Source organism: Chelonoidis abingdonii, chromosome 20 (genome assembly GCF_003597395.2).
Source record: "Chelonoidis abingdonii isolate Lonesome George chromosome 20, CheloAbing_2.0, whole genome shotgun sequence".
NCBI lineage: Eukaryota > Metazoa > Chordata > Testudines > Testudinidae > Chelonoidis > Chelonoidis abingdonii.
Window position 1 is genome coordinate 14,502,232 of NC_133788.1, and position 25,958 is coordinate 14,528,189.

The 25,958-nt window shown below is 38.8% G+C and overlaps 1 protein-coding gene across 6 annotated transcripts in view; it reads right to left on the reverse strand.

Annotated features, from left to right (window-relative positions):
• PAFAH1B1 (platelet activating factor acetylhydrolase 1b regulatory subunit 1) overlaps window positions 1-25,958 on the reverse strand; it is a 60,699-nt gene that overhangs the window by 20,562 nt on the left and 14,179 nt on the right. For 3 of the 6 annotated variants that reach the window (XM_075074018.1, XM_032779446.2, XM_032779447.2), the window contains exons 2-3: window positions 11,645-11,865; window positions 5,120-5,204 (exon numbers count right to left, since the gene is read on the reverse strand). In XM_075074018.1, coding sequence (XP_074930119.1) covers window positions 5,120-5,204; window positions 11,645-11,676 — 117 coding nt within the window. In that variant the 5' untranslated portion in view covers window positions 11,677-11,865. Of the gene's footprint in view, window positions 1-4,736; window positions 4,837-5,119; window positions 5,205-11,644; window positions 11,866-11,952; window positions 12,218-16,152; window positions 16,286-25,958 lie in introns of those variants that run through there. The other 3 variants (XM_075074020.1, XM_075074019.1, XM_032779448.2) reach the window with 3 other exon arrangements.

Consider the following 25,958-nt stretch of genomic DNA (forward strand, 5'->3'; position numbering starts at 1 on the left):
GTTTCTGTCTCTGGGTCTTGAGATACCTGGAGCTGGAGGAAGAACAGACTGTGGACAAAGGCAGGGCAGAAGCAAGACTTCAGAGTGCAACACCTTGACACCCAGTATTCATCACTGTCAAGTAATTAGCATAAGTTTTGTACAAAGTATGCCTTGTGAGCTATCTTTCTAAAAGTCTTGATCTGTTAGACATTAAGATCTTGTTGGATTGTATGTACTATCGTCGTATGTGAAATTACGAAGTTTGGCAATGTATGCTTTACTGAAACGTGAGAGGTTGAAAACACCCGCAAGCAGCCTTTCAGGTGCATCAGTAAAAAGGCCAAACAAACAATGTTAATGGCTTATTGAGGAAATGCACACAAGTACAAGGATTACCCCAGGAACTATGTACAATAGAAACCTCTCAGAGATGGCACTGCACAACGCAAAGAATCCTGTGGCACCTTATAGACTAACAGACGTTTTGGAGCATGAGTTTTTGTGGGTGAATACCCACTTCGTCGGATGCATTCACCCACGAAACCACATGCTCCAAAAGGTCTATTAGTCTATAAGGTGCCACAGGATTCTTTGCTGCTTTTACAGATCCAGACTAACACGGTTACCCCTCTGATACTTGACATTACACAATAGGAACTGTTTGACCCAGGTCACAGCAAAAGAGCTTTCCAGCAAGTGGGAAGAAGATAAAAAAGGGGAACAATGACATCATGATGGGACCTCATTCTCCTTGCAATAACACACTGGGAAACACCTGAGGGGCAAGGACTCAACTGTGGAAAGTGATGGTCCCAGATTGCCAGCCTGTTTATCACTTAGGATGAGACTTTGCTAATTTATATCCTACCTATCTAGAGTATTAAACTCTGTTTGAGGTTTTTGTTTACTTACTAAGGTAACCTGCTTTAATCGTTTTGTTCTCCCTTATAATCACTTAAAATCTGTCTTGTGTAATTAAACTTGTTTTTGCTTATTCCAAAGCCAGTTTGTGGAATTCATAACTTGGGGGGGGGAGGGGAGGCTCAAAAAGCTGTGTATATCTTCCTCCACATTGAATGAGGGGGCAGATTTCATGAGTTTACATTGTACAGTTCTCTGTACAGCCCAAGACAATACAATTTTGGGTTTACACTCCAGAGGGGGTGTGCATTTGAGTGCTGGACAATTCCCAAGTTAAGTCTTCCTACACAGAGCTGATCTCAGTGTGTCTTTCTGCGCCTGGGTGTGGCTCTACCCATGTGTGTGCTGGAGAAGGCTTGAGTGCTTGGCTCAGCAGGGCAGTGCAAGGGAACCCAGAGTGGTAGAACCAGCGGGTTCAGTGGTACCCCAGTGCATCAGGTGGCACCCTGGAGAGGGGGCAACCTGCCACAAAGTTTCTAGACAAATATGCTATCTGGGTCAGACTCCATGGTGGAGCAGCCTATTACTCCGGCAATGTTTGTGAGAACTTGCTTTATTTGCAGAATTGATCAGAACTAGAACCAGAACTGATCCCCAGATACGGCTCTGCTTAACTCCTTACCACTCACTGAACCCATTAATGTGTCAGAAATTGTTAGTCCTTTTTAAGCTGTATTAAAGTAGTCCCATCTAATTCACATTTTCCTATGAGAAAGTTCCTATCTGCAATTTTAACTAACTTGATTTTCTTGTACCTCCCTTAAGACTATCAAATAACCAGACTGCCTAACATATTTAGAGCTTAACTTTTTTTGGGGGGGGGGTGGTGGGGGGGATGACAATTAGGTTGATGGATATGTTTATGGTTTTCTATTATAAAACATATGATATCCCAATTAATCCTCTCTTTCATTTGTTACTTAGAACACTGAGTGCAGTTTAGGGAAATCAAGTAAAACCTCAACTGAGTATTTTGGAAAATAGGATGAACATCCAAATTAAGAGAAATGCTAATTTACATAGTTTGCTAGTCTTGAGGGTTATTTTCAGAAATAGGTGGAAAGCACAATTACAAATGTAACCTGCTCACAGTCAACTCAACACTTCTCCTGATTAATCTTACATATGTACACAATATTAATTTCACTACAGATTTTCAATCCAAAACAAGGGATATTTGTTCATTTTAGAGTCAGCTCCTAGATGTAAAACAAAGATCAGGGATTTTCTTCATATGGCTTGGAAGTGAGAAAATTGGCAAGTGTTTGGTCAAAAAGACATTACACATAAGCAAAAGAAGTTTTTGAATTTGAATATAATCCAGTTTAAGTTCCACTGACCAGCTGTCATGGAGACAAGTACCATACAAATGAAACAAAAATGAAAAGACAGGTTAAATTCACCTGTGTTGTGAATCCCAGTCAATGGAATTACAGTGACAATAAGTCTGGCCCACTATTTCCAATAAGCAGTAAACTGGCTATCCTGTCAAAATAAATTGTTTGGCAGAATTTTTACCACCTATATTACCACCAAGTGACTTCTAGCAGTTTCAGGTACTGAAGTAGCTTTATGAGTTCAACCCAGGACATAATAGGAACATTTTCTGGATACTCTCGGTATGATGAACATTGAAAACGGTGACAAATATGGCACAGGCTTTACTGCTCATAGAACATTAACAAAAAAAAGGGCAGGGCTGTTGATATTGACAGTCTCTGCAGATGCAAACCATGCATCAATGTTATTAGCCATTCCAGTTTCAAAAGGACCTTCATAGTTTATTCCTCTATGAAATCTTAGATTATGGAGTAAAAAAGCAAGGTATGTGGATAACATGAGAATAGTATGATTGCAGATCTCTTATTTTATAGAAATAGTACTTTTAATAAAAGTTTAAGTAGACCTTCAAAAGAGTTTATAAATGATTTTTTGAAAGACATTAAGCACATTCTGATCCAAATACTTCAATACTTGGAAAAATCTAAGAAGCAATTTTTAAACAAACTGCGTACGTTGAACTGTTCAAGAGATGCTTTCACTTATTTTTTAAAAATAAATCATTTAAAACTCAAGTCTTTCCAGCCATCAAGTTCGAGGTATCAAATATTAGTAATTTTACTGACATACAAAATATTCTCAATCTGTTATAACTGGCTAGATTTTAGAGGCTAGTATTTAAAACAGGATTGAAGGTGACATGAGCACTTTCAGTCAACACACCCTGGTACTTATTACACACACCTCTATCCCCTGCCTCCCATGACTATACAGAATACAAATCAATAGTGTGAGAGGCACCAAACTGTTTCAGCCACATCTGGACAGTACATACAGCTGGAGCAGACACACCTGATTTCTTCACTTTAGTTCAGCAATTAGTATATCCACTACACAAACTAGTACATTAACCTTATACAGGTGGTGCCGACTAAGGTTTTGAAACAGGAGGCCCAGAATTCATAAGTCACTTAATAGTTGTTGATTAGATAAATGGTCCAAACTACAAAAGCCTCCTTTATTTCTCGGCTTCTATATAATTCTCAGTAAAAAAATAAATTTGGGAGTAAGAGAGGGGACCTTCTAGCAATTAAATAGATATCAGAAAGCCAGGTAATTTTAAAAAGGTTAGAATATATGTATACAAGTACATGTAGCACTGTTGTCTGTTCAGTCAGCAGGCCCAGTGGTCTGGCCTTCTCCCTCCATTCTCTCTTTCAACCCAACATGTCCTGGACCAAGTTCCAGCTGGGTCAGCCTCCTTGTCGGTAACCAATGGTCCCGTTCATCCTAGCGTTAGGAACAGGGGAATCTGGGCTGGGTAGGAAAAGCATGGAATAGCCAGGATTAGGCCCACCTCCTGCTCACCTTCCCCTGGGCCACATGCCGCCTCTGTTTGAGGTGTGGCTGCTACTGGATTAGAGTCCCTTGTCTCAAACCCCCACAGTCTGGGGCTGATACAGGAGACTCTGGTGCTACTGTGTGGTTCTCCCTCCCTCGAGTGATGTCTGGGGAGGGGACTCGTACATAGACATCCTTACTGGGGAGGGCTTCTACTACTACTGAAGAGCCATGCTCGTCCAGGAAATGCTTTCTCTCCCCCACTCCTCTGGACTGCTCGAGATCTCTGTATACTGGTCTTTTCCCCAGGAGCATGCTCAACAGTGCCTATGGGGCAGAGCTTTCCTGGCCCAGTACTGCTCCAGCTCTCTTCCTGTCTCTGCCTTAGTTGCGGGGGTCCATAAACCCCTTCCCAGTACAGAAGAGTCGAGGCCAAAAGATTAAAACCCCTTACAGGATTTTTAGAGTGAATACAAAAGGATATTTCTGGAAGTCTGACAATCCCCACATTTTTCCCTTATGGCACAAACAAACAATTCATCCTATTTACTTCATGCATTCCAAAAGGTTTCCCCTCGGCTTAAAACTTCCTGCCAAACTTGATAGGGTCAGGGTCAGTTTTGACAAAGCCAGAGGGGTCAAAAGTGAATCAGTCTTACCATTGTTAAAGTTGAAACTAACAGTCTGTTTCCATAATACTAAATTGGAAGACTGAATAATTTGTACTTTCTCCAGCTGGGGCCCTTAAGCATTTTAGCAGGGGCTCTGATTCATCCTATATCTGGACAAAGTTCAGTACAAGAATTGAGTAACCAAGGAACTGGATTAATTTTCAAGCAGAGTTAAACTAATACAACCAGGTTCAGATGATCACCATGATCAGAACACTCAAGGAATAATATTATCTGTCTCAGAAAATTAAATGCATTCTCCTGAACATTCATTCACTTTTTTGATATCAAGAAAAAGTTTATTTTATATTTCTATAGCACCTTTCATCCTGGAGGAACTCAGAGCCCTTTAGGAACTGGATCCCTACAATACCACAGAAAAGCGGGCTGCTCTGGAGTGATGGGTGACAGGCAGGTGGAAAACAGGCCTAAAGAACAATACACCAGTGTCAGGAATAGGGGAGTAAAGGGGGACGAATTTTGTAATGTGAAGTTTCTTGGGCAGAGTTGAGACCATCACAATATAGAGAGAACATTTACTGTGTCTTAAGTGATTATTGCATTAAGCTTGTGTATGATGTATTGATTTCCACATTGTAAGGGCTAAACAGGACTGTTTTAGCAGAAGTAGTGCACTCCACAGACCTTATATAATGTTTTACACGACAAACGAGCTTTATGAAGGATCTTGTGTTTCAACTCACCACATCTAACTCAGCTTCCTTCTTAAAAACTGAATAAGCCTCTTCATAGCCATTGGATCGAAGGTAATCTGCTATTGCTCGATTTCTAGACAAAATAAAAACGATTTAAACAGTAAGACATCATCATCCTAGCCACAGTTCTGAAAAGTACTGAAAAACAAAATACAGAATGAATGCGTACAGGTTTTCAAATAGTAACCAATAAGGTAAACCTTGTTATTCGTTGTATTAAGACAGAATCAGCTAATACGATGACTAAAATCTTCAAACCAACTTTAAAAGCAAACATGGCATATGAAGTTGTCAAGTCAAAACATGACCAGTAAAACAAAAATGCACATTTAGTATGTAGTTTTAAATTCTAACAAACTTGCTGCGATTAAAAAATTGAGTATTTAATATACAAATTATGATAAAGGCAGCTCCTGTTCACTATTTTAATACTCATTATCCCTTAAGTAAAGATGAAAATGCAGGTTAAGCACATAAAAGCTGCGAAGGTTTAAGAGTGGCTTTTAGTTTAGCTCAAGTAGATTTTGGGAAACAATTTTAAGACAAACCTAAATAAGCATGCATACAGGGATTTATGCTGGTTTAAATTCGTATCTTAGGTTAAACAGAGCAATTCTCTCAAGTGAACATGTCCCAAGTTTTAGAATACACTATTATTTTGTAAAATTAAGTTTTTATAGGTAAGTATCACTACATGAATTTCTGTCACCAGTGTACAATATCTTCAAATTACAGGTAAATTAACATCCTTAAGTAGATAAAGTTTCAGACTTTCAGTTCTTTCTTATAAAGATTGTAAGTGACTCAGCAGTAACTAAAAAGGTTTATCATTATGTCCAACATAATTACAAAAGGAATTTATAAAAGGATGCCCTCATGTTCCTCCTTAACACAGTAAGTTTAATTCATGCTCCTTCATTATAGCTTGGGGGAGAGGGACGGGGGGGTCCTTATTCTTATGTGCTATAACTAACTGAAACCTAGACTATTCTGCAGTACGTGTCGATCAACTGGGGACACTTCCAAATGAAACAGTCTTCCTCATGGTCTTTGCCTATATCTGTCCTTTACCAAACTAAAAGTTTGTCAAGAGTCAAATAACCAAGTCATAAGGGCAGCTCTTACAGGTGGTTTCATGTAGTTTGCTGATGTTGATTTTATTTGGTCAACCAGAGATATCCTCCTAAAGAGATTTAGATAGCAAGCATTCTGCATCTGTTACTCACTCCATTCTAACTAAAGCAGTTAAAATGACCAGGAAGGCTGAAACTTAGTTCTGAATTTATTTACTTTGTCCTTAAAAGGGTCTCTGAATCAAACTGTTATCTGCTACAGTAGCTATAATTGCAAAATGAAATTTTTAAACTAAAATACATTTCACTAGGCTTTAATATATTTGCAGAATTTAGAACTTTTAATTTGAAGCAGAGGATCCAGGGCTTGAAATATCCATTTGCCGTGAGCGAGCAAGATTTCCCTGGTAAGCATCAAGGCAAGCCAGCAATTTCTGCAACATTCAAGCTCTGATATATCACTATCATCTTTTGCCTGCAAAACCATATTAGAAAATTTAGTGCCTTGCTACTAAGAGCCATGTTTAAAAACACCTGACTCCATGTTTTGAATATATTTACTCAGACCTCAGGAAAATAGTAACTTAAGCATGACAAACTTTACCTTACTATACATCAGATGACAATACAGCATACATGGACAAGTATTTAATGAATAAATAGAAATGCTTTTTTTAAAAAAAAAGCAATTCAAAGACTAAAAACAGATTTCCACACATTGCAATGCACTTAACCGTTTGTTAAAATTAACACCTTAGAAACTGCTCTTATCCTGGGTGTGGCAACTTTTTATTTTAAATTAAATTCTATTTATGAGGGATTTAATTTTTCAAGCTATCCTGCTCAAATTTGTTCTAAATTAAGGGCTTCAGGAGGACAAAGTGTCTAGATCAGATAATTTTAGAACATAAAGCTTATGACATTTATCCACAAGAGGCAGATACTTTGATGTCTGGAAGGAAACTGAAAAGACAACAATTTCACCTTTTTTCTTGGATTACTGCTCTTTCTCCACTATAATTTATGAAGCATGTTACACTGACTGTGGGGTAGTTGGGTGTAGAAACTTCAAGATTCACTTATCACTGTGTGCTATATTCTCCCTCAACTGTAGGAATGGTTGTTTTTGCTTGTTTGAAAAAAACAAGGTTATCTTTATGCAAAAACATCTAGGGACAATAAAGAGAGCCAATATCATCAGAAGCTCAGTGCAGCTCAACTGAGCAAGTAACTTAATGGCTACAAGGTTGTTTAACTCAAATGACCTCAAACTCAGTGTACCTAGTTTACAAATAAAAATATTAGTTTTCCACAGTACCAGCCTTGAAAACTCAACCTAGGATCTGAGAGTCATGCTGGACTCCTATTGTCTCATATACAACAATTTGAACTTAAGTAAATCACTCTTAATAAAAGAGCCTCAATAGAACAAACCTTCACTATGACTTCTCTTGGATCAGTAGCATTAGGAGCAAACTCTAAAAACAAAAATAAAAAACCACCTACCACCACTTATTTTTATCACAAAAAGCAGAACTTGTAGATATACACAGGGACCAGATCTACACAGTAAAGCAGTTCCATTTTTACACAGTCACTTTTCTGAGTAGACCCACGCTTCAAAAAAACCAAACAAAAAAACCAAACCCACCTTTCCTGAGTATGGGCTAAGAGTCAAAGAATCTAATCTGGTACCTGTATATGTGCAGTAACTCACGCAACAATAGAATGTCCAAGTCCTCAGTTTGTCTCCCATTATTAGGAACTCAGTTTCCTTGAGTGCATACCAATGTGTTAGTATAAAGCGGCTTATACTTCAGATGGCATTTCTTTGGTCATTGAATAACTAAAAAGCACTTAAAATATTCCAAGGCTTTGGACCAATTCCAGTTTAATAAAACTACAAATCTCACCTCACATCTAACTTTAAAAATCTTAAATAAGAAGCCACTTGCAATCTCAACCTCTCCTCATCCTACCACTTCTTGCTAAAAAAGTTCAGGGCCAGAGATAAACCTGGCAATTCTATGGCTAATCCAAAATATACACCAAACAGGTTTCTCCACTGAAAAAAGTGTGAAAGCCAATTCCTTTCAAAACCCACAGATCCAAAAACCTGTTGTCAGAATATTTTCATAGAGAAAAGAATTCAATTGTTCAGACTAAAACCAGGTCAGTTAGAGGTTCTCTCATAGCATACTGCTTTATAGCTTACTAGAGACATGTTGTGCAGAGTCCATCACAGATATGAAACCAGAAACTATAATCAAGTGCATGGGACACAGTGGAAGTTTTACCCCTTTCAACTAGTACTACTTTACAAACTGACTTATTCGTCAAGAGGGTAATTAAAAATTCAGCAGCACTAATTTGTGCAATTTACAAAAAGATTCCTGCTAAGTACCAGCACTACTACAGAGCTCACCCTTGTATTATCAGACAACCAGGCTGTGTTTTCCAGTCACCTGAGCAGTGAAAAAAACTGAGTAAATACACTTCTGAAGACACAAGTGAAACATGCGTCCAGTAATAAGGTGCCAACTTTAGAATTATTTGAACAATAAAGGACTGTTTGGTTACGTTTAGAAGAGAGTCAGTAGTTTGTAAATCAGAAGCCCAGCACTGACTGACAGTCATTGTTTCCGTGAAGGTTAAGATCTCCTCCTTTTGCCCTATGTTTATATACTGGCTCTTGACTCTCCACTAAGGCAAGTTACTGGCATCATCAATATGGTCTCATTGGGGTAGGCTAACAACAGAAAACCTGCAACAGTCAAATGCTATAGGATGATGTACTGAATGAACTGAGAGTGTTATGCACTACACTCCACAGAGCATCACTAAGTACCACCAACAGTAGCAAGCGCAATTTATTTTGGGAATACAACAATCTTTGTAACTTAAGTTTTACCATCATAATGCTGTGTACCAACATTTATTTCTCACACAAGTCAAAAAATTGGAGGATTGCACTTGTCCTTCAAAAGTTTTTGTAAAGACTTGTTACTGGACAACTGTATGGTACTAGTTCCTTGAGCTGAATTGAAGAACTTTCAAAAAACAATTTCATGTCATTAAGTCTTAACATGTGGGTAATAATTTATTTCAAAGTGCTATTTAAGCACTAAATATTCTTTCCTTAAGTGAAGCAGCAACCTCTAAAAATACAAATGTTTTACCCCTCACACCTATTAACAGGCCTAAACAAAATTCTTCAAAAAAAAAAAAAAAAAGGGGCCCCCAAACTACTTGGAGGACAAGCTTTTTAAAAAAGAATCAATGGGATCCTCTCTCTCGCTCTTGCGCACACATTTGTCCCCAACACAATAAGGGATGTACTAAAATTTCTTCTAACTGCCTTCCCTTATAAACTACTGGGCCAGTAGACATCTCCAAGTCCCTCCCCAACTTCTACTCAGGAGGTTTTCCCCAGTTCCTTGGAATTCCCCATCCCTATTCATTCTCTAGGATCTTCATCACATCCCCCTCTTCCTGTTATACATTCCTCTTCCCTTATGGATTCATTCTAGACATCAACCCACTGTCTGTATTCAGAGAGAACCAGCAACCCCCTCTCAGTATTTCCTGCTCCCCATATGCAGAATGAATGGATCTCTGACCTCTCTATCATCTTCTCAGGCCATCTCTCCTCTAAAGGAGCCCCAATTGCCTTGTTAACTCCTAATTATCCATGCAGAATGTCTTGTTTTCCCCACCTTCCTGTTCACATATTTGTTCCTTGAAGTTTGGCTTCTAGCAACCAAAAGACAATATTTTAATTCTAGATGCGTTCAGGAAGCCTTTCCTGCCTCATTTATTCCCAGCCCTTTCATAAACAATGCTATAAATACCCACATAATCTTTCATAAAAAAATGTAATAGTTCACATGCCGTTTTAGTACATCAGGGTTTTGCCTCATTTAAAATAACTTCAATACAATAAAACCTGGAAGAAATGGCAGGTGAACACTATTTTTGTTTATATTAAGGGTATGTACTGACACCGAGGAGATACCTGTGAGGGTGAAACTGAAGCAGAAGTGAAGTGACTTGCCCAAGATCTGACAGTAAGACCAAAAGAACTGGATAAGAATGCTAGGGTTCCTAACTCCCAATCTGTTTTCATTCTTTTATCAAGCACTTTATTATTTTATTTTTAACAAGGCAAAATTCCTCCAACTTCTCCCTTCCTTTTTTATAACAGGGGGATCAGTCCATGCATTCATGAGCCATTTAAACACTTCATGCTGTTGTCCATCAACAATTGGGGCACTGTGCTAAACCAAACCAACTCCTGTATGCAATCATCATTTAAAACATCCCATCCTAGTTTTCTGCAAAAGCACACACGCAGAAGTGTATATACAGAAGACCATTCATAGTTTATCATGTGACAATTGCCTATCTCCCAAACTGAACTGACACCATATTTGTCTCATCTGCTTAAGATGAGCTTTCATTTTAGAAGAGGATATAGGGAGGCAGGAGTAAGCTGCTCCAGTACTCGCAGAGTCCTGGGCTCTGGGCCAATAGGAACCCTGCTGACTAGATCCATACCAGGCCAGAATGGTGGTAGAGTGGCAGAAGATGCACCAGCATCTGCTCAAGACACCACCTTCCTTCCTCTGTTATTTCCCCCCCATTAAAACAAGGAACTTTGAGAGACTCCTGATAGACTCACTTTGTATTAATTTCTTCATGACTAACTCCCCCCTCTTTCATTGATGGGGGAAGAGGTGCTAAGGGTGACAGTGGAAATTGGAAAGTAGGTTATTGTTAACTCCAATGATGAAGAGTGGGTCATGGACAGATTGCAAGAAGGGGATCATTTATTATGTCTGGAAACTAGAGACATAGCAACACTACACCATTATGATTTTACTTGCACTGTACATATTTCTCATTTCACACACCTGCATATTGTTTTTACTCTATTTACACTGGTCCGGCAGAACATGTGTGCGCTTGCTAGGCATCACAAACCGAATACAGAGCAAATACTTTAAAACTCTAAACTTCAGCATTTTATTCCAATGTACTTTGAACAGACTACGTCTAATTTTCAGCAAATCATTCCTATGCCAAAAAACCAAAACTCCCAGTTTCGGCCTCACACTATAAAAATTTATAAAGACTGTTTCAAATAATTGGTTACATTTTCCCTCCTCCAGTCTACCATTCCTAAACTCCTATCTTTAACCATTCTAGTTTATACCAGCAAGTTCTGTACTTTGGTTATACTAGCAAAGATATCCAGAGATCATAAAAAGGTAATTCACAGAAACTTAACTGAGGCAGAACAAATACGGGAAGAGCCATTTCATCGAATCAAACTGGAAGAGAAAGATCAGTGTTTTTTTGGAAGGCTGATGAAATAAGAACTAAGTGTAAGCAAAGGTTACTTTTGCTATTTTAAATAAATACTGTAAAAAATACTTACAGTTCGTCTCGTTGCCTCTGTGAAAGCACCATGGTGGCTGTGATGTCAGGCTAACGTGATTCAGCTGTGGCTGCCTCCGCAAGATTAAAAAAAATCTTGTGAATCCTGGATCCAAAATTTAGTCTGCCACAGAGCAGCTTCAACCAAAAGGAAAAATGTTTCTCCACACGTGAAATCCAATAGGAAATCTGGAGGCATTCAACAGGGAAGATTCATTCCATCTAGAAGGGGAAAAAATACATTTTCCTTTTCAAAATGTTTATGAAGCCATTTTAAGACATTTTGAAGTCACATAAACATCTACATACCCAGGTTGGAATAGTGAAAATGAACAAGTGTGCACGCAAATTACTGCATTCTTCCCACATTAATTTTTCTGACTTGCACCCTTGCAAGTTTTCTTCACCTCTCAGGAGAGGGGTCTGGATAGGCTACAGCTGTCTCCTTCAATCTTTAGTTGCTTTCCTCACAGCAGTCTCCATAACTCTAATGATCTACATCTCCATACCACATTGTGAAGTGAAGATTTCCCAATTATTTTAAGATCAGAGGGGTAGCCGTGTTAGTCTGGATCTGTAAAAAGCAACAAAGAGCCCTGTGGCACCTTACAGACTAACAAGCATTGGAGCATAAGCTTTCGTGGGTAGATACCCACTTTGTCAGACACGTGTCTGTTAGTCTATAACAAGGTTTCTCAAACAGGGGTCGCCGCTTGTGTAAGGAAAGCCCCTGGCAGGCCGAGCCATTGTGTTTACCTGCCCCGTCCACAGGTCCGGCCGATCGCAACTCCCATTGGCCCGGAGCAGTGATCCGCGGCTAGTGGGAGTCGCGATCGGCCGACCTGCGGACGGGGCAGGTAAACACACCGGCCTGGCCCGGCCCGGCCCACCAGGGGCTTTCCCTACACAAGCAGCGACCCCTGTTTGAGAAACTCTGGTCTATAAGGAGCCACAGGACTCTGTCCCAATTATTTTAGTCCATTTCAGTTTGCAACACCCAGCACCGAGCGCTAATGATCTGAACCATCTTGGTACTGCTACTTTCTCCCAAATTCAAGGATTTTGGCAATGTGCCTCCGAATTAAAGCTACAAAGCTATTGAGTGTACTCAAGCATTTAGGCCAAAGCCTACAACATGAAAAAGCAGTACTAATATGAAATTTTAAGTCTGTCACCACACCATCCAAAAAAGTTCACTAGAATTTCCACTGTAACGTGGACTAATCATCTGCTAAACATACCTTTAAAAAAGTATTAGTATTAAGTCTTCATCCAGACATTAAGTTTTAAAATAGATTTTTAAAATCTGACCAGGTAGTATGATTCTTGGTGCTCTGGGTTACCTTAATTAAAGCTTGTTACTTTAACTGTACTGAGCTGAATCTTGCAAACAGTAACCAGTCACTTATGACAGAATTTTCAAATTCATTCTCAAAATTATCTTCAAAATCTAAATCTTTACATTGGTAGGATGAGTCACGGCATAAGTTTTGCTTTTCACCACTTAACTGTATTCTATGCAGTACTGGAATTTTAATATCCTTAGTGTGCAGACTACTTTTACTGGATGGTTGTGATCAGATTTGGACCAGGAGCTGTCATTTGAATCACTTTAACACAGCTTCCCCTGCAGTTCCAGTGATCTTCCATGCTCTAGGTTCTGTTGTGCAAACAATATCATTATGAGCAAGCCAGGATCCTATTTTTTGCATGCACTTGACAAGTGTCTCTGTACTACACCATTTACTCAGTCCGCTGAAGAACAAAGCAGACTGACCAAACGAGTGAATTTTAGAAATAGAGTAAAATGTGCAAATAAAAAAGTGTTATAGTATGTGTGCGCTCAGTTTACCTTCCATTTGGAATACTTATTTTTTAACAACAGTTAAATCCAGAATTTTGGTAAGAAGCCTATTCAAAGCAGATAGTGTTCTTTTATACACTAAAGTCAATGCTTTCGTACACATACTTTAGTCCACATCCTCAAAAGCTAGATTTAGGAATAGTGTTTTAAAAAATACTCAGCTGTTATATGCTTAACACCACGTGGCTATCCACTGTGGACATGGGGAAGATATGCTCTGAAGATAAGTCTAGGCTATAAGTTATTTGTATTATGGTAGAGCCTAGGTGCTCTGCTCTCGGCTCCTCTGTACTAGGCATTGTACACAAAGTATTAACTATCCCTGCCCCAAAAAGCTTACAATCTCAATGAGATTGACAACTTAGTTTGCTTGACCCCATCCACAATACCAGTCAAACAGTGTTTTTCATGAACTAACTGAAACAGTGCTGTAGGAGCTGACAGTATGGATTCCAGGTCACCAGCAAGAGGCAGCAAAGATGACCACCTCTTCACTCAGCCTTGCGCTTATGCCTTGCTTCATGATATGGGTCGTTACAAGGAGGAGAGATAAAAATTGTTCTCCTTAACCTCTAAGGATAGGACAAGAAGCAATGGGCTTAAATTGCAGCAAGGGCGGTTTAGGTTGGACATTAGGAGAAATTTCCTAACTGTCACAGTGGTTAAGCACTGGAATAAATTGCCAAGGCAGGTTGTGGCATCTCCATCATTGGGGATTTTTAAGAGCAAGTTGGACACATCTGTCAGGGATAGTCTAGATCAGCGGTAGGCAACCTCTGGCACGCGTGCCGAAGGTGGCACGCGAGCTGATTTTCAGTGGCACTCACACTGCCTGGGTCCTGGCCACCGTCCACTCTGCATTCTACTTTAATTTTAAATGAAGCTTCTTAAAAATTTAAAAACCTTATTTAACTTTATACATACAACAGTTTAATTATATATTATAGACTTATAGAGAAAGACCTTCTAAAAACATTAAAATGTATTACTGGCACACGAAACCTTAAATTAGAGTGAATAAATGAAGACTCGGCATATCACTTCTGAAAGGTTGCCAACCCCTGGTCTAGATAATACTTAATCCTGCCTTGAATGCAGGGGACTGGACTAGATGACCTCTCAAGGTCCCTTCCAGTTCTAGGATTCTATGCAGTTACAATGTAGCGCTTGAAGATTGACCTTTTGCAGTACAGGGAAGAAATGGTATTCAAGTTAAGGGGGGAGAGAAGGAGGGAAGAGAGAATATGTAATACAAAACCATTGTCCCTTGAATTGATTAGAAAAGATGCCCTCTAGTGGGCAATGCTGCCAGACCTCTGGGCATTCCAAACCACCACTTAGCCTTGCAATGGCTCTATGGGTTTAAGAATAAAGGTCTAGAGACTTATCTGGTTTATAGCACTCTAGTTGAAAACTGCAAAACAAAGTATTCTAAATACAAATACAAGCATTGTTCACAATGAAAGAATCCTCTTGTTTCTGAAATACACTTGTCCTATAGATAAGAGTATGAATAAAGGCAGACAGAAATATTACTGACAAGCTGATGATACACCCATTCAACCAGCTACAGAAATCAGGCTTCACAGCTGGCTGCCAAGAAGTTTGACCACCTAAACTTCAAAGAATTGGATACCAACAGTGTCTGGACCATTAAACTTTAGATACTAGATCATATATTAAGAAAATATGAACGTCTAACACTCAACCTAGCAAAAATATTAAGGCTCTCTCATGCAGACTTATTTAAATTCAGCATTCCAGATACATGAAGAGTCTATACTACAAAAAGGTTTTCTCCATCTACACCTACAATTTTAATTTAATCCCTAGATTCTGGATTAATATAAATAAAATGCAATAAGTAGTCCCTATATTCATAACAGGTATTTCAGTATACTGCACAAATACCACTAACTCAAACAATAAAGTCATGACCCAATATTTTGTCAGACAATTTTACATCCAGGAACTACAGGCCTGTTTTTCTATCACACTAGTTGATACGATTCACTGTTTGGAGAGGAAGCGGTTAGCAGGCCATGATTCTCGATTTTTCAAAAGGGAACTGCACAGCGAAGAAGAAGGGTGTCCTTCAAAGTTCGCATTTGATTTGCTTGTAACACTCAGTAACAGCAAGTCAAAAAAATGTAAATGGAAAGCAAACAAATTGGAGCTAGTGCCATTAATACCAAAACTAAAGAATTAGATTAGATTACTTTTAAACAAAAATCTAGTGAAATATACTATATACACACACATACTTTTTTTACTGAAATAGTGACAATTATGAAATTTACTATTTTAAGAAGCTTCTTTTGATGCAGTTCTACCATACATGTTTAATGTAATATCAAAGATGTGTGCAGGAGGAAAAGAGGAGAGGCAGTGTTATCAGAGTTACAAAAAAATCACACACCTCCCACCAGTGTGTTGTGGTAAGAGCTATGGAATGATGGGCAATTCCCAAAGTTCTGGTTCATTTCTTACCATTTTCTATGCTGCTTTGCAAAAGTCAATCATACAGTGATGACGTGATCATTCTGCCCATGTCATGGACTCCAAATGCCTTATGCAACTCTAGACCAACTAGCTGACTTAATTTAGGTCCTCTTTATACTAAAAGAGATAGTGTCTAGATTTACCTGGGCAAGACCATGGATTTGAATCCAGTTGCAAAACCTTGTATTTCTACAAAGGCTGGGCCAAATCACATAGACAGGACTTTAGATCAGTAGGCTGTCTGGCCAAAATGGTCCTGTGGGGTGCACATACATCCTGAAAAATTCATAAAGAGATTCTGTTTCTAAACTGGAAGTTACTTCACATATACAGAACGAGCACTACTCACATATCTAAGAACACTAATCATGGTAACAGCTTTGAAACCTACCAGTACTTCCACTGAATATATTCATTTACATATAGATCTTGAACTATCATACCAAATTTTCATGTAGTTTGGAAATAAATTATGTTTCATCTCTGAAAACACTGGTCTACAATTTTTGAGAAGTCGTCCACTTCAGAGATAAAATGTGTTATTTATTATGTATTTTGATGTGCTGAATTCAAATATGACAATTAAAACAACTGATTGGCTACTGTTTCTAAGATATTTAAGTTTTTACATTTTATGTCTATGTATATTGTGTAGATAGTAGAGTTTTAATCATAAATTGTAAACCTAGGTCTTTTCATGTGTTTATGGTTGCTTTACATGATAATATTTCACCTGTCCTGTTTATGTAACACTTTAAAAATCAGCAAAAGGGTTATATAAATAAAATTTATTATGAAACAAAAGGCAAAAAACTATTATGTACATAGTTTAGTCCTATTCAGTGTCTACTCGGCGCTTCTTGGCTTGTCTCTTGTATTCATTAAATGGAGCATCTCTTGTCACTGTCCAGCAATAGTCTGCAAGCATTGATGGGCTCCATTTGCCCTGATAGCGTTTCTCCATTGTTGCAATGTCCTGGTGAAATCGCTCGCCGTGCTCGTCGCTCACTGCTCCGCAGTTCGGTGGAAAAAAATCTAGATGAGAGTGCAAAAAATGTATCTTTAGTGACATGTTGCAACCAAGGCTTTTGTATGCCTTGAGGAGGTTTTCCACCAACAACCTGTAGTTGTCTGCCTTGTTGTTTCCGAGAAAATTTATTGCCACTAACTGGAAGGCTTTCCATGCCGTCTTTCCCTTGCCACGCAGTGCATGGTCAAATGCATCATCTCGAAGAAGTTCACGAATCTGAGGACCAACAAAGACACCTTCCTTTATCTTAGCTTCACTTAACCTTGGAAATTTTCCACGGAGGTACTTGAAAGCTGCTTGTGTTTTGTCAATGGCCTTGACAAAGTTCTTCATCAGACCCAGCTTGATGTGTAAGGGTGGTAACAAAATCTTCCTTGATTCAACAAGTGGTGGATGCTGAACACTTTTCCTCCCAGGCTCCAATGACTGTCGGAGTGGCCAATCTTTCTTGATGTAGTGGGAATCTCTTGCACGACTATCCCATTCGCAGAGAAAAAAGCAGTACTTTGTGTATCCAGTCTGCAGACCAAGCAAGAGAGCAACAACCTTCAAATCGCCACAAAGCTGCCACTGATGTTGGTCATAGTTTATGCACCTCAAAAGTTGTTTCATGTTGTCATAGGTTTCCTTCATATGGACTGCATGACCAACTGGAATTGATGGCAAAACATTGCCATTATGCAGCAAAACAGCTTTAAGACTCGTCTTCGATGAATCAATGAACAGTCTCCACTCATCTGGATCGTGAACGATGTTGAGGGCTGCCATCACACCATCGATGTTGTTGCAGGCTACAAGATCACCTTCCATGAAGAAGAATGGGACAAGATCCTTTTGACGGTCACGGAACATGGAAACCCTATCACCACCTGCCAGGAGATTCCACTGCTGTAGTCTGGAGCCCAACAGCTAGACTAGAACCAATCAACAATTTTAAGCATCATTTTCGTTCTCAGTGACCCAGAATTAGTAAAGTTTGACTACATTTATTTCAGAAGCATTTTGGCTGTAGAGCAGTGAAATTAGTAAAAAACTGAATGAAGAGTCAAATGAAACACACTTCATATGATCAAAAACTAACTAGAACAAGGAGCTTGAGTTTCTGAAATGCTGATTCCTTCTCTCTCAAACGGAGAATGTGAGCTATAGGTGCTCTACAACTGTGAAGGCTAAGGGGAAAAGAACAGAGTGGATAAAAATCAATGATGTTTAAAAGAAAAAAATTTGGATTTTTTTTTCCTTACACATTTTATCTAAAAGATAGTTTTAATTAAGATACATTAGAGCTTGAAGATCTCATCATGGAATAGGGATTATAAATTCTAATTCTATAGTATGAGACAATATATTGATGTAATGTTTAAGAAAAAATAGTTTTGTAAATGAATTCCAGTAGTTCATGGATTAGGGACCCAATCTTATAGGGTTCCAGGGGTTTCTGTATAGATTTATTTACTCTATCTACCCAATGGGACTCGGTGCTCAGTCTAGAAGATACCATCTGAGATTCTTAGTTTTGCAGTTCTCAAACTGTGGCTTTGTGTCTCCAGAGATAACATACTTGTTAACAGCAAAAATGTTTTTAACTAATTAAATACTTATACAGAGGTGAGAAATAACATACCTCAACCCTATTGTCCCTCTGCAAGTTTGTAGACACAGAGTCAATCCCTCACCTCTCTTTATAAGTGCAAAGTCTCAAAAAGTTCAATGAATAAAAGATTGTTGGGGGCAGAATAGATCTGGACAAGGAGAAGAAGTCTGGAGATAAATGTGAGAAGGGAGGGACAGCCAGTAGAAACAAAAGTGAAACTGTTTGAGCAGCATATTCCAGGAGTCTTAAGGTTTTTCCTGAGTGTCACCCTCATTGATTTGAGATCTACCATACCATTCTCTCACTAGGAGGGAAAACTTATAATGGCAGCAGGCTGTGAGAGAGACCCAGTTTGGGAATATCTTAATGAAGTTCCTCTACCTGTGAGTAAGACAGGCATGTGTGCAAAATGAAAACAGTGCAAAGAAAAACCGGAATGTCTAACTAAATTCAACAATTCATAGGCTTGTTTTGTTAAAATATTATATGTTTGCTGTTGAAGAAAAAAATCCAGAATACATAAAGTTGATTTAGTTAAATAAAACAATTTAAATGTCTGCCTGGTTATGTTCTCCTCCTAGTACAGCATGGCAAGAAAATCCTCCAAATATTAATAATTAACCTGTCGAATTGGAGATAATTCACCTCCAATGACTTCATAAATATCTGCTTCAATTACCTTTGGTAAATGAAATAACCAATCATTCATTTTCTGATACAGCCATAAAACTAATCTGAAAAGTTTTCAAAATAAATCACTTTAAAAATAGTGTGCACCTTCTAAGAATGAAACCTACATCTCTGAGTTATGAATTAAGTTTAGAACAACCAAGAAGAATGCAATTTTACGTAGAAATCCATGATTAAATCGAGTCTTCTTGACTAGTAATTTAAGTCAAACTCACCCTGGGGAAGAACCACCACAATAAGGCCTGAAGTTCTATTTCTTCCAATGGTCACATTAATAACATGTGCATCATAGACAGCAGTACAGTTTTCCCCACAGTGACCCATCACTTGCCTTGAAGGGACCATCTACAGGGGAAACAGTCTGATCTCCATCCCTAGTGTACAAAGCTGGCAAGGAAGATTACGATGGTGGTTTCTGTTATGTGACAACAGTCCACTAAGAACCAGATCTCATTAGATAACAACTGTTTTCAGTCACTATAGACAGGCTAGATCTGAACTGTGACCTAGAAGTGGAAAGCTATTATTAACCAATCAGAATTATCAGTTTCTGTCAACTCCACTGCTTTAACTGTTTGTATGCATGTCTTGGTGAAGGTTTACAGTAAATTACATTAGTTCTCCTTGATTTGTCTTCTGATTCACACAGTCTGATTCCTTTCAGGAAATGGCTAGTTTTGTTCTGTCTGAGATTATGTCTTATTTAGATGGACTGAACTGAGCTAAGACTCAAATATCTTCATATTAAATAGTATTCAGCTGAGTGGCATTTATACCAAGTTGTTTAATTTTAAGTAAGATGTGCAAAAATCTGTCTCAGTTGTGAAAGTCAATTTCAAAGAGATTACACTACACAAGTAATATGGTAATGTTCCAGCCACAAGTTACAGTCAATGTCATCATTAACGAGTCAAACTGGAGACACTCAGCGCTGCGGTGTGCTTAACAGTAAGGTGCTACTGATATAATGCAGGAGGCCAGAGTAAGGTCATAGGTTGCTTCCACCAAAAAAAGTTTCACAGCTGACCGGGGGTAAAAGTGTGTTTAACGATATAATTCACTCCAACAGGTTTTACACATTCATCTTATGAATAATTGCCTACTTTATCTGTTTGGACATCTGCCACGACTTAAGAATCCAGAACTCTGTTTTAATAACTCAGTCTAGGCAAATGGAAGTATCAATAAGCCGAAAATCCTCTTCTCACTGGGAACAGGATACTGTCAGAGCCCAATAATCATACTTAGTGTCCAAGACACTGGTACTTCTATGCCCATTTTATCTATACCAAATAGCATCATGATGCTAATGCTTTTCCAACAGTTTCAGATTTTTCAGTAATCTGATCACCCAACCCAGATACCTAAAATCCCGAGTGCATTAGAACAAAATTTCTGTCAGCAGGGCTAGTGCAAACTGGCTTTTTCACCGTGGTACCGCCTGAAAGAGCCACTAAGTCCTCAGATCTCTGAGGTGGGCCTTTGCTAGTAGATTCTGAGGTTCTTTATGTAAAGAAACTGGAGCCAATGCCAGTTTACATATGTAAATACCAGATATATACAAACAGTGAAACCACATATGCAAGAGATAAAGCTTAATTTACTGAGTAGTAAGGTAAGTTCCTGGCAGAAAAGTGGTTTTGACTTCCTCTTATTTCTTTTTTTAGGCATTACTACAGAAATTGCAGCTATTAAGTACTATGCTGTGCAAACAGTGCCATTTCTCGCAAATGAATGAAGGTTCTATCAAATTTGACATTCAAACAGCTGAGAAAACTCAAACAAGGCTAAACATTAAGAACATAAGAATGGCCATACTAGGTCAGACCAAAGGTCCATCTAGCCCAGTATCCTGTCTTCTGACAGGATGGCCAATGGCCAATGACAGGTGCTCCAGAGGGAAACAACAGAATAGGTAATCATCAAGTGATCCATGCCCTGTCGCTCATTCCCAGCTTCTGACAAACAGAGGCTAGGGACACCATCCATGTCCATCCTGGCTAATAGCTAATTCTTCCCACTTCACTAAAGGGCTGCAAGCACCTTATGAAAATTGAATTATGTTCCTCTTCCCTCATTACTAAGATCATGCTCACGAACAGGATCTTATAAAATTCACCTGTTTATTCCTTATCTGAATACAAGCCTGTTACTGTCAACAGCTTAGTCAGATAATATCTTGCAAACAGAAGATTAAACTGCAATAGACTAAGGAGAAGATTCTTTTTCATGCAAATGTATGTTTTTCTTCATTTCCGATAAAGAAGAAAATATTAAGCAGGATTTTTTCTAAATAAATAGAGTTATCTACTGAGTATTAGTAGCCATTTAAATACTAAAACTGAAACAGCCCGAGCCACTCATGGAGCTGTCTATACTATAGAATATTTTAGTTTCAAACCTGATTAAAGAAATGGCTGACTACATAATGATGTCCACTTGCAAAACTTGTTTACTCCTATCCGTGTGGAACCCAACTGACGAACTGAGCAATATTATGAGGTTACACATACTTCCAGTAGTTCTTCACTGCTTAGATAAGACCATTTAACTGTGTGTGTAATTATGTTAACAAGTTCTACCTCCCAGGTCTTGTGCATTTCAATACAGCATAGATGTGAAACAAATTCACAGTCCTTTTCTTTACTTCTGGTACGAGCAGCTGAAGCAGTGGGATAGCTGCCCAGAATTTTCCCGAATATACATATATGAATGGCTGTAAGCATATGAGCAGGTCAGCATGGTCACACACTGCTGGCATGGCTTAAAACAGATGCTTTTCCTCTGGAAATAGCATACCACAAACCAGTCAAAACTAACGATTTATTGTAATAGTATATCACCAAGAGGTCAACTGTGTAGCTAATTAAGGCCTTGTCTACACTGCCACTTTACAGCACTACAACTTACTCGCGCAGGGGTTTCAGCTACTCCCCTCATGGGGTGTCTTTCTTTTAAAGCACGGGAGAGATCTCCCAGCGCTGGTGCTGTGACTACGCAGCCACTTTAGCGCTTTAACATTGCTAGTGAAGATATACCCTGGGGTACTCACTTTTCACTATTAAGTCTGAGCACTACCATTGGTTCAGCAGGATGCTAGCTGTAGAATTCCATGCTATTTTGGAGACAGGAATAAGTTAGTTTTGCAGAATATCCTCAACTCAGTTTATAAGAAAGCTTCATGCCTCTACACACCAGCATGAGGTGGACTGTACTCCCTTTACAAATGGTTAGTCCTTGGCTCAGTTTAAACAACAAGTCAAAGGTCACATAGCAAGTCAATTGCAGGCCTAGAACCCAGTATTTTCAATTCATGGACTAATTTAAGACTACACTGCCTGCAATGATTTTTTTTATTGTTATTATTATTCTTCAGCTAAAAAACAAATTGCTGGTCAGACAGTTTATTATAAGCAGTCTTATTTTCCCACCAGCTAAAAAACAAAGGTGTTCTTTTCCAGTGCATCTCCCAGAGCACAAACAGCTTTTAACAGCTTTGCTCTTGCTTTCGCCCAAATGTTTAAAATTAAGATTAGAAGCAAATAAATCATCATGCCAATATCACTACTGTATCAAGTGAAGTTAGGTGCCCTTTTGTTGACTAAAAAAATAGTTTAACTATTTTCCCTCTTGGTCTATTTGCAACAAAAGGTAAAGCAAGGTAGTCATTTAAAATGACTTTACTTTGGGGCCATAACATTTTTGGGTAGCCATCTGCTAGTATCTTGCCTACGAATAGACAGTTCCGTATCAGCAAAGCTAAATCAGACAACTTCACAGGCAGACAAACCTTTAAGCTTGTCATCTTACAAGACAAAGATGTAAGCAAAACAAAGATGTCAGGTTTGAAAACACACCAGGAAGAATATTAATGGACCATGTGGTATGGAGTTTCTCTTTTTTGCTAAAGTCGTTAATACAGACAACTCAGTACTGTGAGACACTAAATCCCTTCAGGTTTTTAGGAGAAATCCTTTAACAGATCCAAGATAGAGTTACTACTTTCTAGAAAAATATGTAGCTAAATTTTCTTGTCTGAAGACTAAGGTACAGAGGTTGCCATGTTCAGATATTATAAGTTAAATTCCTGTAAACCTGTTCCACAACAGAGGAAGTCTGGCTTTGAGATAAATATAATTAACCTACAAAAGGCAGGAACTACTGGAACTTATTTCTTTGTATCTAGTGATAACCAATGTTTTAAGAGTTTTACACTTTAGCCTGTATTTTCAATTTTTACAGCTAAATATTACCCATTCCTTAATTTCTTCTGGGTAAGAAGTTGGATTGCTAAAATCAGGGTTTAGGGTATACTGACTACTGAACCAAGATTCAAGTTACAGGAAAAATAGTTTCTCTTTAAAAAAAGAAAAATCCACAACATCTGTATCAGCTCAGAGCACTAACAGTTCACCAAAAAAAAAAAAAAAAAAAATGTTCTACTACTCAAACTACTTTGGTGTGGACTACCACAGAACACACGTACCAAAGGCAGCAGAGAATGCAGTCACATACTATCCATCTGGCCATCTGACACAATGTAAAGCAAATATCCTGATGGATGGTATGTGACTGCATTCTCTGCTGCACAGAGCCACAGGTATTTTCCATCTCCTTGACCAAATAGGACTGGTCTCATCCCAGTGTTTTAACAGATGTTGCTAGAGATGATCCTAGAATGATGGGGGGGTTGGTTATGTTTAGGCTTTTGGGGTTTTTTTTTGGGGGGGGGTGTTTTGTAAATTGCAGGAATATGATTTTTGGTGTTAGCTGGAAAATCCTATGAACAATTTTCCTACAGAGATGATCTAGAATACTGTACCTGTTGATCAATTTAAGAGTTAATGGATCAGACAAGCCTCCTAAAAAAAGGACCAACTGAAAGACACTTTACCCTAAAACAGCAGGAGACATTCCTTCCCTCGCTCCAAAATGAGATATTGTTTGTTTCTCCTATTGTCTGTCCTTAACCACCGTACCACTTTCTCAGTTTAAGATGGTAATTCTGTGAAACAAACAGATGTACTTCAAGAATAGATTTTAATTTTCAGATATCAAATGGTTAGCAATAACTGATATGACTCCCACAGACTAACAGGGCACAGATGCAATAGCATGAAGCCTCTCTACTTCTTACACCATGAAACTGAATGGAAACCAAAGAATAAAATATGACAAACTTGCTCTTAACTAACTGCATCCCTGCCAATATGCCTTGCTCTGAAGATATGTTCAATCTTCTGAAGGAAGAGATCTCCAGTAAGAAGGGAAACTTCAAGGACAAAAACTTCTCCAAACACTCCTAGAGCAGCTCAACTAGAAGGCCCATCAGGACAATGAGACTGAGGCCATGTCTACACTATCGGGACTGTAGCTATGATGCCCTAGCTATGCCAGCATAATCTATAGTACAGATGCAACCCAAAGCAACGGAACGGGCATTTCAGTCTCTGTAGGAACCAATGCCCCAAGTGATGGCAGCTAGGTTGAAAGATGCATTCTTCCATCAAGCTAGCTGCATCTACACCAGGGGTTAGATTGCCATAGGTACATCGACCTATATTTTAAGCATAGGCTAGACCTGAGTGAGAAAGAACAGGCGGCACACAATTTAGATATCATCCTGCTTGCTGCCCTGAGAAGGATATCTTCAACATGAGATTCCTCTGACATATCTACTCTTCATATTACCAGAGGGTGCATCTTACATCAAAAACTTTAAAGACTTGTCCAAACATTTCTGCTAAAAAGATAAATAATGAACACAACAGTGTCAGCCCTCTACAAATACAGGCTTAAGGAGTGGGAAACATGCTGAAGTATAACTTTTCAAAAGCAGTGTCAAGAAACAGACAAGTGAGGTTCTCATTACAGCAAACTCAGGGTGTATTTAGACAGGCTAAATATGGAGGATAGTCAACCAGGCTGAGGAAAGGTGGAGACCTGTTAGATCCTTTCCTGTAGGGAACAGGAGGAAGCAGAATGGCCCTGGAGCCTCTTGTTCTTTTTCTAGGAGATGATGGGAAGGAAGAGTTCTTTTCCAATGGGAAGTAGGCAAGAAGAGAAAGAATAATACAGGTACTCCTTCTCCTTTAAGAGAAGGGGAGGCAGGAGCATGAAGCCCCTGTTTTTCCAACAGAGAAAAAAAACAGCAGCAGAGCAGCATATGTTGAGAAGGAGTTATTGGGTGGCAAAGGGCCTCTTGTGTATCTTGGAGCCATGCAACAGGCAGGGAGCAGGGCAGATCCCAAGTTTATATTACAGAGAGAAGAGCCAAGAATCCATTTAATAGGGAAACAAGAACAGAGGCCTCACTAATTAATGGGGAACTATGAGAACCCTCAATTACTATATTTGGGGCAGAAGCCCATAATTTATTGAAGACAAGACAGAGAGCCCAACTTAAATTAACTGAGTATGCCCAGTATCTTCCACTCCAGCTTAAGCCCCTAAGTATGCTACAACTTAAATTTGTAATTAGCTCCTAGCACAACTGGATCCAAGCATAGGTTATGTACAAATACCACACAAAGGCTGTTACTACCTGTGACAGTTAACAGCATTTCATTCCTGCTAGCTGGTTGCCTTCCTGTAACCAGTTCAACACTTTCCTACAGCATGGACAGGATCCTATA